Source organism: Girardinichthys multiradiatus, chromosome 10 (genome assembly GCF_021462225.1).
Source record: "Girardinichthys multiradiatus isolate DD_20200921_A chromosome 10, DD_fGirMul_XY1, whole genome shotgun sequence".
Taxonomy (NCBI): Eukaryota; Metazoa; Chordata; class Actinopteri; order Cyprinodontiformes; family Goodeidae; genus Girardinichthys; species Girardinichthys multiradiatus.
This window is the reverse complement of record NC_061803.1, coordinates 23,764,589-23,778,217: the sequence shown is the minus strand read 5'-3', so window position 1 is coordinate 23,778,217 and position 13,629 is coordinate 23,764,589. Positions and strand designations below refer to the sequence as shown.

Genomic DNA, 13,629 nt, shown 5'->3' with positions numbered 1-13,629 from the left:
ACCTGCCATTTGCCCGCAGACCGAGGACTACCTGAAGAGGAAGATCCGGAGTCGTCCGGAGCGCTCTGAGCTGGTCAGGATGCACATTCTAGAGGGTGAGCCTATAAGTAAAAATGTTGAGACCAGTCAAGAAAACCTCATAAAATGAAGCAAACTGTTAAGGAAAGCAACCAGCTCTTTGCAATACACTGCTCTAAAAACGCTGCCTGATATTCCTGCATAAACTGACTTGAGCAGTAATTATGTATTAATTCCTAAAAAGTTGAGATTCAATTTGTCTAAAGTTAGTCTTGCATCAGTCCTTTTCCATCCTCCTTATATATGTATATGCAGAATTTAAAACATTTGGTCTAATTCTGCTAATAATGTTTATGGAGTAGAATGGTGCCTATTTCTTTATCAGTTCAAACCATCTGCTTATTTTGTTCTTTTGGTTTTAAACGGAGTTTGAAATCAAATAAAGGAAGTGGCACAGACCCATAGCTCAATATCTGTAATCTTCAGAAAGCAAACTTCCTTTGGCAATGTCTTGAACAAATCCTCGGCAAGAATTTAAAAGAACTCTTTATTTCCTTTTATGCAAGCACAAACTCACTTACCTGGGTGTATCTTGGTCATGCAATAGAACAAAATATCTCAGCTGATGCGTTCTTCTGCACCCTCCACAGAGACGTCGGCAGAGCCGTCCCTACAGGCCAAGCAGCTGAAGCTGAAGCGAGCACGGCTGGCCGACGACCTCAATGACAAGATCTCACACAGGCCGGGTCCCATTGAACTGGTCCACAAGAACATCCTGTCTGTCAGCTGCCCTCTGCAGTCTTCAGTGCTGGGTAACTACCTATGCACACAAAAAATAGTCTTCTTTGCACAGATGTGTGTTAGTCATAGAGGTTAAGTTAAAGTCGCTGCATGCTTGTGGAATACACAAATGAATAGCCTTTAACCTTTTTCCACATTTTGTTATCTTACAACTACAAACCTTGGTGTATCTTATTGGGATTGTATGTACTAAACCAACAAAAAGTTGGGCCTAATTGTTAAGTGAAAAGAAAATGTTAAAACATTTTCAAAATTTTTCATAAAAAAAGTCCTTAAACATTTGGCATGTAATCCCCTTTATTATAACGCCCCGGAATAAAACCCAATACATCCAATTGCCTTCAGACGTCACCTTATTAGTTAGAAAACAAGAGTCCACACCAACCCTACAGTTAAACATGGTGGTGGCAAGTATTGACTTAGGGGAGCTGAAAATCACACCATATCATAAATTATTAGCCCATATGATGGCTGCAGATGTTGCCAGTGTACCAATGATTTCCTGTGCTATTGGACCACAAACTGTCCTCACTCAGCCAGATTTCACATCACAGAAACAATATAAATATCTAGGGAATCTCTCACAGCCACTCCGACAAGTCGATTGCCTGTAGGATTCATCATCTTGCTTAAGTGTTAAAACAAACCGCTTATCTCTTGTAGAGACATTACAACAGTCATTTTGTGTAAAACGAGGCATAGAGCACAACATGTTGTACAACTTCTCTAAATTTACTTATTGCTACATAAGAACAACTTTATTTGAGGAAGACAAACGTTTAGCTGTTGTTTTGTTCGACTTTTCTAGCTGACGACTTAAAGAACTCATTGAGTCTCATTGAGTCTGCAAGATAAAATCAAAAACTGTTGTGTCGCAGATTCCCCGAAGGGAGCTGGAGGGGAGAGCTCATCTTTAGATGAAGACAGCAGTGATGCTCTGTCACCTGACCAGCTAACCAATCACGACTCTCCCCTGAGTGCCGTTACTCAGCTGTCTCCATCCAACGTGGTCTCCCAGAACGGAGACATCTCCCCCACACAGGTATTAAAGCTTGTTCTCTCAGTCAAATCCTGCGAATCAAAAGAAAGATCCCACTGTTGACCAGAACCATATCTTCACAGTTTCTCACACAGCCCCCTCCACCCCCTCCTCTGCCTCCTCCCCCTCTGGTCAGTTTGTCTGACTCCTCTCCACTGCCAAAAATAACAAATGGGTTGGCGCTGACCTCCCGCCCTTGTTCTGGACACCTCAAGGTATGCAGATTTAATCATTTTTGACATAATCTGTATTTTGGAGCAGCTGTAACTGATTCACTCTTCCTCATCTCCTAATTCGCTAACTTTCTCTTCCCACTCCCGTTTCTGCCTGCTGTCCCAGGCTAAGACATGTTCAGACCGTCCCCCACAGAGACCTAAGAAACCAAAGGACAACAAACCCAAGGTCAGCCATGTTTTTTTCCTCATTTTAACACACAGCAACTCAGTATATATGAATCTGATGGAAATACAGAAAACAAGCATACATTTTAGAAAGTGGCCAGTTCTCAGGTTATTTCTTTTGATGGTTTTTCTGTGCCATATTCTGTGCTAAAAGATTGTTTGCCTAATTTATGAAGTTTTTTTTTCAGATTGTTCCTGAAAACGGTGAGAAATACTGAAATAGGAAGGACTCCTTATATTTTCGGTGTCTGTTCCTTTAAAATGAAAGAAAAGGGGTTTTCAGTAAGCTTGAGCCTTTTAGTATGACCTTAAACATTCTTATTCGGAGAAATCTATATTAAAAGCGGAACGAATACCATTTTTGGCTCAACCAGAATAAACTCAACACTGTGACACACAGTTTGACATGTTTGCTTTAAGAGAAATGACCAAATCTCAGTGTTCTTAGTACCGTTACAGCCAATAACTTCAACACATTTTGTTGAGGTTTTATGTGATAGACCAACACAAAGTAGTGCATAATTGGGAAGTGGAAATAATATATTGTGTGAGTGTGCATTTTTAAAAATTGTGTTTTGCTGCAGTTATAGATGCATGTCTGACGCAATTAGAGATGCGCCAGTCTCAATACTGAAAAATCAAATTTTTTTTTTTCAATACATTAAATGCATCCAAACTAAGGACCGATATTTTTTATTTAATTTAATCGTTATTCATTCTGTTTCTGTAGAAATCTAAACTACCACCCAAATCCAAGATGCTGGAGCACATTTTTTTATGTTTTCTATAATTTTTAATGAAAATTTAGAATCAGTCAAAATTGAAATCAGAAGATCAGACCTCAGATCAGCCATTTTCATTTTCAAAATAACTCAAGTTCAGTCAGAATTAATGGAGAGCATCTTTGAACAGCAGTCTTCAGGTTTCTCTCTGTATTTTCTCAATTGGATTTAGGTCTGGATTTTGGGCCATTCTAACTCCCGAATGTGTTTTGACCTAAACCAGTCTGAACTCTCTGCTGTCTCTCTGTCCCTGCTGGAGAAAAGCATCTCAACAGCATGATGCAGACACCAGGCATGGAAAAAGTTCTCATCTGATTCTCATTCTGTGTCCACTACATGGCTGGTGGCCATTTTTTCAGCTCCTTTCCATAAAGGCCATATTTGTTAAGTACACAACTAAGAGTCGTCCTATCAACAGGTTAGCTGTATATCGACAATAAATTACACACAAGTGGACTCTGCTTATTAATTTGGGTACTTCTGAAGGCAATGTTTTTTTAGGTGTATCAGAGTAATGGGCCTGAATACAAATACATAAAAAACACCTCAATTAATTTTGGTAAAAGTGTTAAAAGCCATGTATCACTTTTCTTTGACTTTGTGTAGGTCTATCACAAAAAATCCCAATAAAACAAAGTTTGTTGTAATGAGGCAAATTGTAGAAGAGTTTTTAAGGGGTATGGATACTTCCGCACAACCCTGTGAATTGAGCCCGAAAGAAAAATATCCAACCTTTAAAGATATCTTATCATTGTGTAAGTTGTCCATTTTCCTCCTGTGCTTACAGGTGAAGAAGCTGAAGTACCACCAGTACATCCCTCCAGACCAGAAGGCAGATAAGGAGCGGCCCCCTGAGATGGATTCGTCTTATGCGAAGCTGCTCCACCAGCAGCAGCTCTTCTTGCAGCTGCAGATTCTCAGTCAGCAACAGCAGCACTACAACTACCACACCATTCTGCCTGCCCCTCCCAAGTAATTGTTAAGCATAGCTTTGTGTCTGTTAGTGTGTTTCTGTATTTGTGTTGGTTTACATGACTAATGGGAGTCCCCTCCAGATCATCTATGCTGTGGTTAGCTCATTTCAGAGCGAGTTCATAGAGTGTGTCATTAAAAGCAGAAGTAGGAGTTAAAAAGGATCTCTCACTGTTACATGTCAGTAGACATTTGCTGCTTGTATTAGAGATGGTGCAATGAGAGGCTGAAGGTTCTGTCATGAAATGGGATTTCTAGCTTTGAACTTGTTTTAAAATCTGTTTTAGATTAAACTATGTGCTGTTTTCTTTTTCAACACAGGCCACAAGCTGATCAGGCTCCCACCACCAGCTCAAGCCCCTCCCCATCCCGCACATCTCTCACCACGACCACCGCAGCGCCCCTGTCTCAGAACCCAACAGCCCGTCAGAGCCAGGCTGCAGCGGCTGGAACCAAACCGGCCACTCTTCCAGCCAACCTGGACGAATTCAAAGTAAATTCATCAATTTTACAACATAGTGAAGCTTATTTATCTTGGTGTGATGTAAAAATGTCACTTAGCTTGTCAACTTCTAGATGATGTTCCTACAAGTCTTATCACACATTCAGCTGAACTGAACCTCATTCAGAGTAATGGCTTTCTGTTATACGATTCCTTCTTGGTTCTCCTCCTCCAGGTTGCTGAGTTGAAACAAGAACTGAAATTACGTGGCTTGACTGTCTCTGGAACAAAGAATGATCTCATTGAGAGGCTCCGCAATTACCAAGAACAAAACGACAACGCCACAGCACTTTTTAAGAACGCTATATCGCAGTCAGTGCAGCAGGCCTCCACCTCAGTGGCTAACACCACCACCACATCGGCTTCAAACACAACCTCTCCTTCTGACCACCACCCAGCAGAAGGGGGCTGCTTTAAGCTGGCTTTGTCCTCGCTGGCTCAGGCAGTCCCAGGGCGGATCATGCGGTTTGGCAGCACCAGCTCCAGCCCTCCGGTGTCGCCCACGCCCTCCGAGCGGTCATTGGCCGGGTTGAGTCCAGATGAGGCAAGCTGTAATGGGGACATGTTTGGAGAAATGGTGAGACTTGCATTTATAGAGCATGTACATAATTTGTACGCCTTCAACTGTTTTTATTTATTTATAATTTATCCGGATTTTATGTGATAGACCAACACAATTTAGTGCTTATTTGTGAAATGAATTTAACAGGCATTCACCGAGTACTATCTACTCTGCTAATTAGGCGACTTCTTGAAGCAATTGGTTGAATTGAACTTAATCTAGGGGTTTCAGAGTAAATGCAAGACCTTTCAGATATTTATTCGTAAATACGTTTTTAAAACCATCTTTTCATTTCTGTTCACTTCACACTTATGCTTAACTTTGTGTTCATCTGCCACATAATATCCCTGTAAAATAAACTGAAATGTGTTTGTAATGTGACAAAATATATGAAAATGTAAGCGGTGGGAATACCTCTGCAAGCTACTGTTTCTTTGTCTGTCGCTGACAGTCTTTTTTTTTTTTTTTTCACCCTTTAGGTGACCTCTCCCCTCACCCAGCTAACCCTCCACCCCTCTCCTCAGCACCCATCCCATATTGCTTCACTCCCTCAGCCTTTCTCGGTAGTGAAAGAGGAGGTCCAGAGCTCCTGCAGCCTGTCCAAGTCCTCACCGGTGTTGTTGCAGCCCAAAGAGTCCCTTTCTGCAGGAGCCATGGACACGTCATGTATGGATAAAGACCAGATGCTGCAAGAGAAGGACAAACAAATCGAGGAATTAACCAGGATGCTGCGTCAGAAGCAGAGACTGGTGGAGACTCTAAGGTCCCAGTTAGAGCAGGGCAAGATGGCGGGTGGGGTGGTGGTAAAGAAGGAATGGACTGAGTTGAGCAGAACGTCCTCTGAAGTGAAACTTCAAACTCTAATAAAAGCTTCATCCATTCAGCCACCGATGCTCCCTAATGGCATTGTTCTGACTGTGAAGGAAGAGGTGGAGCCTGAGAAAGGGATGGAGGGAGTTATCAAGGAGGCGCAGGCCAAGAAGCTGACCGAGCCAATGCAGTGCTCTCAGGAGACGCTATTGAGGCTGCAGCAGATTCATCAGCTTCAGCTCCAGCAGGCAGAGCATCAGAAACAGCAGCTGCAGCCCAAACAGCGGCAAGGACAGGTGAAGCTGCAGAAAGACTCAGAGGGTAAATCCAACTCTCAGAAACAACAGCAGAAAAAAGAGGCTCAAATGCTGCTCCATCAGCAGCAGCAACTGCAGCAACTCATTATACAGCAAACCCAACAGAAACAGCTCCAGGCCCAGCAGAGGACAGTCCAGCAGAAACTGGCACAGCAGAAGGTGGTACAACAAAAGCAGGTCAAACAAACTCAAGGGGAGGTTCAAACTCAGCAGAAGAACCAGGTTCAGCTGAAGCAGGTGCAGATTCAGAACCAGACGCTAACGGGCCAGAAGGCCACAATCAGCCAAAGCCAGCAGAGGAAGCAGCAGAGGGCTCAGCAGAGGCTGCAGCAGAAGCAGCAGATGGCAGCACCGAGCACACAACAGGTGAGAGGGTTTGAAAAATGTGATCTATCTGGGATATCATATTTGTATCGTCGGAATTAAATATCAGATAAATAAGAAGAAAAAAAATGTTTTTCCCCCAAAGGTGTCTCCAGTCATCGTCAATCAACAAAATGGCACTCCACTCCACACCCAAGCCATTGCATTAGACCTTAAGGCCAACGGCATGCCAACGCTGGTCACTGACAGCAACGGCAACCACTACCTGATCGCTCTGAGCAGCCACGCCAGAGACAAACCGAACGGGGTGTCCTCATTGGCCAAAATCAATGGACGCATCACTCTGCAGGTACAGGGAGTGTGATACTCTGTGGTGAGCTGCAGCATCCTCTTAATGAAATTACAAAGTCCTTATCTGTCTGCATTTTGGCATTTTCAGAGGCTACAGTCGAGCCCTAGTAAACTTCCAAACGCCGTTAGCCAGTCAAAGGAGCAGGCAGTAGCTGAGTCTGCAAGGCAACCGAACAAAAAGGTAAAATTAATAACTGTGTAACTTCTATTTTTAGCTTAAAAAATTTCTAGTATTTTATTATTTGTCAAAAGATATAAATAAAGATGAGGCAACATCTAGTATGTTCATGCAGTGCTATAATCTGTCCACAAGGTGTCATTGCTGATAAAGTATTTACAGTTGCATCTCAATAATTTCAAATATCAAAAAGTTCATAATATTAGTTATTTAGTTTAACAGTTTGTAACTCATACCGTAAAGATTAATTCCACACAAACTGGTTTTAATGCACTGTTTATTTCTGTTAATTTTGATAAATGTGGTTTATTTATTAAAAAGGATTTTTAAATACAGAAATGTTGCCCCGCTGAAAAGTCTGTCTGTGCTCTGTATACATCCTCAATACTCGTTTGAGGCTCATTCTGCATGAAATACTCCATCAATGCAGCTTGGCGTGAAGGTGATCAGGCTGCTATTATTCCTGTCGCTTTTGGAGCATTTTTGACACACCTTCTTCCCTCCACTTAATGTTCCATTAATATGCCTGGATACAGCACTCTGTGACCTGCCAACTGTACCTTCTGTGGCTTACCCTCCTTGCAGGGGCCAGTCAACTTTCTTCCTCATGATGGTTTAGCTCTTTTGGTCACAACAGATCTGTATTTTAAAAATCCTTTTTATCGGTCCAATTTAATATTCAAACCTTCGGATGAACTGAAATTTGGTTTTTCATGACTATATAATATGAGTTTGCATTTTTTGGAGTGCTGAAATTAATATCATTAATATCATTGATGTTTTAATTTGAGATGAATAAATATTTTCCATAAAAACAGTATTACCATGGAAACATGGTACTTTTACTCAATGTTATGATGCTGATGATCTCCTAGCAGCCCATACTTGCTCTACAGTATAAATCTTGTGTTTCCCACTCTTCTCCCTCTGGAACAGAAGGCAGGTTTGCACTTAGACACCAACGGGACTCCACAACCGAGCCTGTCCCATACGGCCCCTCCCAGCCTGCAACCATTCTTTGAAGACATGTCAGACACTGAAAGCCAAAGCAACCTAATGTCCTCACTAAAGGTACCTTGTCCACCTCCATTCCCATCAGAGATCCCATCAGCATGCAGTCTCTGTCGCTCAGTTTTCACTTGTTGTAAAGTTTTCTTTCCTTGTTTCTTCTTGTCTCTTCATCATCCTGCCTCGGCAGAGAGAGGAAGTATGTTTGCCTTATGACCGGCACACACTATTCACCCCTCCCTCCCCTAAACCCAACACCTCCCTTCCTCCTCAGCGCTCTAAAGTATGTCCCGCTGCATGTCTTTTCTTTCCATCCTTCTTGCACTTATTGATCTTTTTTTTTCTCTGTCTGCATTTTCCATCCTCTCAATTGAGCTGTGTGTTCATGTTGCTGAACTTGAAGGGCAAATATGTTTGTGCGCCTGCATCTGCATGGTGTTGTGTGGGTTTATAATGTAAACGGGTCACACTGTAGTCTTGTTTTCGTCCTATCAACTCTTGGCACCTGTAATACCAACTCACAGTTTATCTGTTGTTTGTTTCGTGCTTTCCTTTTTTTTTGACAGATTTACTTCTGCTTTGTTTATTATGTTGTTCACTCAGTGGTTCTGGTAGCTGTTTAAAGATGGCATATCTGCAGAAAGACAAAAGTGACTGTCACTGGTCAAGTGTTACCAGTCATGGGAAAAGGAGAACTGTATCTGTTGCTGTAACCATAACACATTATTCTCCTCGTAGTTTTTCTTCTTCCCCTAATTTTGGATGAGAAGTGACTCATAACAAAACCTCATCTAGTTTTGTTTGCATAAAACATATTTAGCAGCTCCAATCAAGCAGAGCAAAAACAGATGTTCTTTTTTTTTTTTTTTAAATGTTTCCATCCATCCATCCATCGTCTTCTGCTTATCTGGGGTCGGGTCACAGAGGCAGCAGCCTAAGCAGAGAGACCCAGACTTCCCACTCCCCAGCCACTTGGGCCAGCTCTTCCGGGGGGAGCCCAAGGCGTTCCCAGGCCAGGCGAGAAACATAGTCCCTCCAGCGTGTCCTGGGTCGTCCTCTCGGCCTCCTCCCTGTGGGACATGCCTGGAACACTTCACCAGGGAGGCGTCCAGGAGGCATCCTAACCAGATGCCCGGAGAAGCAGCGGCTTTACTCTGAGCGCCTCCCGGATGACCGAGCTTCTCACCCCATCTCTAAGGGAGAGCCCAGACACCCTGCGGAGGAAACTCATTTTGGCCGCTTGTATCCGTGATCTCGTTCTTTCAGTCATGACCATAGATGAGGGTAGGAACGTAGATCGACCGGTAAATCGAGAGCTTCGCTTGATATGTTTCCAGATACTGTGAAATAGTTTATTTTTATTTTTACGCCTTCAGAAAATATTGAGTTTAAAAAGATGTTACTGTGCTAATTTGACATTCAGTGTTTTGCAAAATAACACAGAACTTTGATTGCAAATAATTCAGTTATTTGGTTTTAATTTGTCTTTATTCAAAACAGTGTTTTCTTGTTTTTTGGTAAAATTATATGCACTGAAACCAAAGCAGTTTTTTAAATAATGTTTGTCCATGCATGTTACCTGGCTCCAGATGGATGACCTCTTCAGCTAAAAATCTAAATCTGGTTCACAGAACCATGTTTGCACCAGTGTGAAATAAAGCAACATGCATGTGGTTTGGTGATTATTAAATGTTTCAGTCTGGTTAATCTTCTAACTGCAACACCCAGGCTCCTTTTGCACTAGTCCCTACTCAGTGCAGTTTGGTACTTTTTATGCTTTTCCATTAGCAACCGTTACACGGAACCATTTTTAGCACCTGCTTGCTTGCGGTACCAAGCGAGCCAACCTTTGCTGAAAACACGATGTCAGAAGACTGTCGGTCACTGATTAGGTAGGGGGCAGCGTCACCGATCACAGCGTATTTTAGTAATTAAAATCTTCAACCATTAAATTGTTGTACGCTGGGTTTATTGTGTATATGACCAGTATAGCAAGCTAGCGATAGGTAGCGTTAGCTGATCATCCTCTAGCTTGTATCCTTCAGTTTGATGCCGCTCCATGGTTTTCTCCTCTCTCCGGTATTTATCCAGAGTGCTTGCTCTTGCTGCCCGCAGCCTTCTCTGGCTCTCTTCTTTCACTCAGAATCTGACAACAGTCAAAGACTGAGCAGTAGTTAAGGCTGTTGTTGTTTATGTCACTATAAATCACATCCTGTTGGTTTTTCAGACTCTGAGGCCACCTTGCTATTGACAGTCCTGCCCACAATGAGATGGTACTCGATTGTAATAGAAAAAAAATAACCAAACCAGAATCAAGTAGAGTACTAATGGAAAAGGGGCATTACAGTATTTACTGGTCCTGAGTCTGTACTAGGGTTGGACACCTAAATAACAATATCAGTTATAATTAGCCACATTTTCGTCCTTACTCACTATCTTTTCTATCACCGCAGTGTCTGCATCTCCTCGTATGAGGTTAAACATTTAGATCAGATTTGGGCATAAAGGACACTGAAAGTCTGCCGATATTTACCAAACATATTATTGGCAAGCAGAATTTGAATGCATGATACCTGAAATAATACAGCGCACAAAATATTCCAACCAAGCAGTCTTTTGCGATTGCAGTATTGCACACATTGTTGTTGCTATGAGTGTGGTTGAGTATATCTTGCGACTGTACTTTCTCGAACTACTTTCCTCTGCAATTACAGCTGCAAGTCTCTTAGGGTCTGTCTCCACCAGATAGGTACGTCTAGAGACTTAATTTGTTGCCTATTATTCTCGAGAAACCATCTCAAACTCCTTCAGATTGGATGGAGAGCATCTGTGAGCTCTTGTCACTGATTCTCAACAGTCTCAACTTTAACTAGGCCACTCTAACGCATGAAAATATTGAGCTAGATCATTCCTTTGTAGTTCTGGTTGTACGTTTAGGGCCATTGTTCCACTGAAAGGTGAACCTCCAACCCAAATCCCGAGTCTTTTGCAGCCTCTGGCAGGTATTTAGCTCCATCCATCTTCCCATCGACTGTGAACATGATCCTCCTGAAGAAAAGCACCAATGCAGCATAATGCTGCTACCATGTGTGCAGCCAGAGATACTGTTTTTCATGTCACCTATAACTTTCCGTTTTGGAACTGCTAACCAGAGCACCTTGCAGATTTCTCATGGCTTTTTCTTAATATTGTCTTTCTTCTTACCACTCTGCCGAAGAGGGTGGATTTGTGGAGAATTTTCAAGGCCTTTGGATGCACTGGATTTATTTAAAGGTATTAGGGAAAAGGGGGCTAAAAACAATAGGCCTTTTTTTAATTTTTATTTGAAGAAAGGTTTGAAAACCAGATTCTTTTCCTTCCACTTGACAGTTTTGGACTTCTTTGTGTTTGTGGTCTATCACATAAAATCTCATAAAAATTCTATAATGTTTGTGGCCTAAAGTGAATATTTCCAAAGAAGGAATATTTTTCCAAGGCACTGTTGTTATTTAACTAATTACAAACTCAACTTACCATGAAGGCCAAGCTTTAGTTTGAGTTGTTTTGTAGCTCCAGCTGTTTTCTTTTCCTGCTGTAATTGGTGTTTAATGGAGATTTGTCTGTTTTTCAGGAAAACGGTGTGAACAGCCAGCAGATGGACGATCTGTTTGACATCCTGCTCAAGAGTGGAGGTATTAGTCTTCGTTGATGAACCTGAGAGGACACTCATGACATCATCTGTATTGATTATCTTTATCTCTGTCCTCCCTCAGAAATCCCAGGTTTCAAGCCCAACCCGGACCCTTCCCTTGCACCTCTCAACTCTGACCCACCTTCCCCGTGTGTTCCCGCATCCCCACTCCACCTGTCTTCACCCACCCCCACAGAGCCCCTCTCCTCTCAGCTGCGTGCAGGAGAGCACTGCACTGGCAACGGGCGGCTGGAGGACTTCCTGGAGAGCACCACGGGGACCCCGCTACTGTGTATGGAGCCCGATGGTGGCCTGACACTGATCGACGACCTGCACAGCCAGATGCTAAGCACGCAAAGCATTCTGGACCACCCTCCCTCTCCCATGGACACATCGGACCTGGGCTTCTCCCCTCACTCTACGGGGCTGGACTTTGGCGACCCCACCCTCGACAGCATGGATTGGCTGGATATCTCTATGGGGACCGGAGGTGGAGGGAACGTGGAAAACGGGGGAGTCAGAGGAAGTGGAGCGGCGTGCGAAAGAGATGGAGGAACGAGTCTAACCCCTCTGGCGCCCCACACTCCACCAAGCGTGTTCTCAGCCGACTTTCTGGACAGCACAGACCTGCAGCTTCACTGGGAGTCGTGTCTGTAGCCACATATGGACATGTTGTCACTCACACTGTGTATAGGCTCCTTCTTTATTTCATGCACACGTTTCTATGTGCTGTTTCCACCACTGCGGGGGTTACTGGCACATGCAAACACACGGTTTGTCGCTGGCTGTTACTGAATGTGAGCTGTGATGAAATATGCAACAAACAGAGAAGTTAAATTCATAAAAAGAACCCAAACTTGATGCAAGTGAGGTGAACTTTTGTTAATTTAAATTCCATGGGAATCCAAGCAGCTGATTGGTTACAGCCACACAAAAGAAACCTTGATTGTAACCTGGTTCAAATGAACCTGTCAGAAGCACGACAGATCAGAAACGAAAATGAGCTGTCAGGAACGTTTACGCTGCCTCTTAAGGCTGCAGAGTGTGTCAGTGCCTCCTTAAACTTTGCACTTATGCTCAATCTGATTGGTTTAAAGGAGATGTTCAGGTCAGTAGCTGAATCTTAGCACTGGGTGGCCTGTTTGAGCAGAATCCGTCATGTGTTTTGATCAGCTGATGGTATGTAAAGCAAAGGCAGCTGTTACTGGCCTCGTCTCCCCAACATGGCAACCTGATACTTGCCCACTAGTCAAAGAAAAAATCATCATTGGTTGCTATTGAATTGAACCATATCAGTGGCAACCATTTGAACTGAAGCCTCAGTGGAGGCTGTGTATTGTTGGTAACATTATGGTAGACCACTATGTATTGCTGTATATGGGGTGTATATTATATCAATTGTTCATAAGACTATTTTTCTTTGCTGGTTGCTTTAGAGTCGAGTGAGCCGGCTGTGGAACATAATGAGAGGGTGGGGCTTCTAAAACACTCGGTCCTTGTCATTTTATATATAAAATAAATAAACAAAATAAAAACACAAAGATGTTTGCTTGTGTTATTTTCCGTCACAAAATTCTTAAATAAACTTTCTCCATAAAATTGGGCCGAGGCATCTTGAGAAAATGAAGGCCACAAGAGGGCGCCAAAATAAAGAAACCACTCGCCACTGAACGCAGCTATCATGAGTTGAATTTTAATGCGCTAATAATAAAATATATCATAAAAAAATCTTTAATTAAATCGTAAAGCCTTTGTGCATTTTTCTAAAGAAACAAAGGGTCATTTGAGAATGCATCATCTAACAGCTTTTTTTGACGTAAAAGCCAGAAGCCTTTTTTGTTTGATTTGGAATTTTCCTAAGAATTATTTAACAATTTTTTGTTGCTGTTTTTAT

General features: G+C 42.5%; 1 protein-coding gene across 8 annotated transcripts in view; it reads left to right on the top strand.

Annotated features, from left to right (window-relative positions):
* Positions 1-13,276, top strand: part of mrtfab (myocardin related transcription factor Ab) — a 59,630-nt gene extending 46,354 nt beyond the window's left edge. For 4 of the 8 annotated variants that reach the window (XM_047378003.1, XM_047378000.1, XM_047378004.1 and 1 more), the window contains 15 exons: positions 20-95; positions 669-830; positions 1,698-1,861; positions 1,942-2,073; positions 2,198-2,260; positions 3,829-4,013; positions 4,335-4,506; positions 4,691-5,092; positions 5,557-6,570; positions 6,674-6,877; positions 6,968-7,060; positions 7,994-8,128; positions 8,256-8,348; positions 11,676-11,736; positions 11,818-13,276. In XM_047378003.1, coding sequence (XP_047233959.1) covers positions 20-95; positions 669-830; positions 1,698-1,861; positions 1,942-2,073; positions 2,198-2,260; positions 3,829-4,013; positions 4,335-4,506; positions 4,691-5,092; positions 5,557-6,570; positions 6,674-6,877; positions 6,968-7,060; positions 7,994-8,128; positions 8,256-8,348; positions 11,676-11,736; positions 11,818-12,392 — 3,531 coding nt within the window. In that variant the 3' untranslated portion in view covers positions 12,393-13,276. Of the gene's footprint in view, positions 1-19; positions 96-668; positions 831-1,697; positions 1,862-1,941; positions 2,074-2,197; positions 2,261-3,828; positions 4,014-4,334; positions 4,507-4,690; positions 5,093-5,556; positions 6,571-6,673; positions 6,878-6,967; positions 7,061-7,993; positions 8,129-8,255; positions 8,349-11,282; positions 11,339-11,675; positions 11,737-11,817 lie in introns of all 8 variants that reach the window. The other 4 variants (XR_007040102.1, XM_047378001.1, XM_047378005.1 and 1 more) reach the window with 4 other exon arrangements.
* The last annotated feature ends 353 nt before the right edge of the window (positions 13,277-13,629 follow it).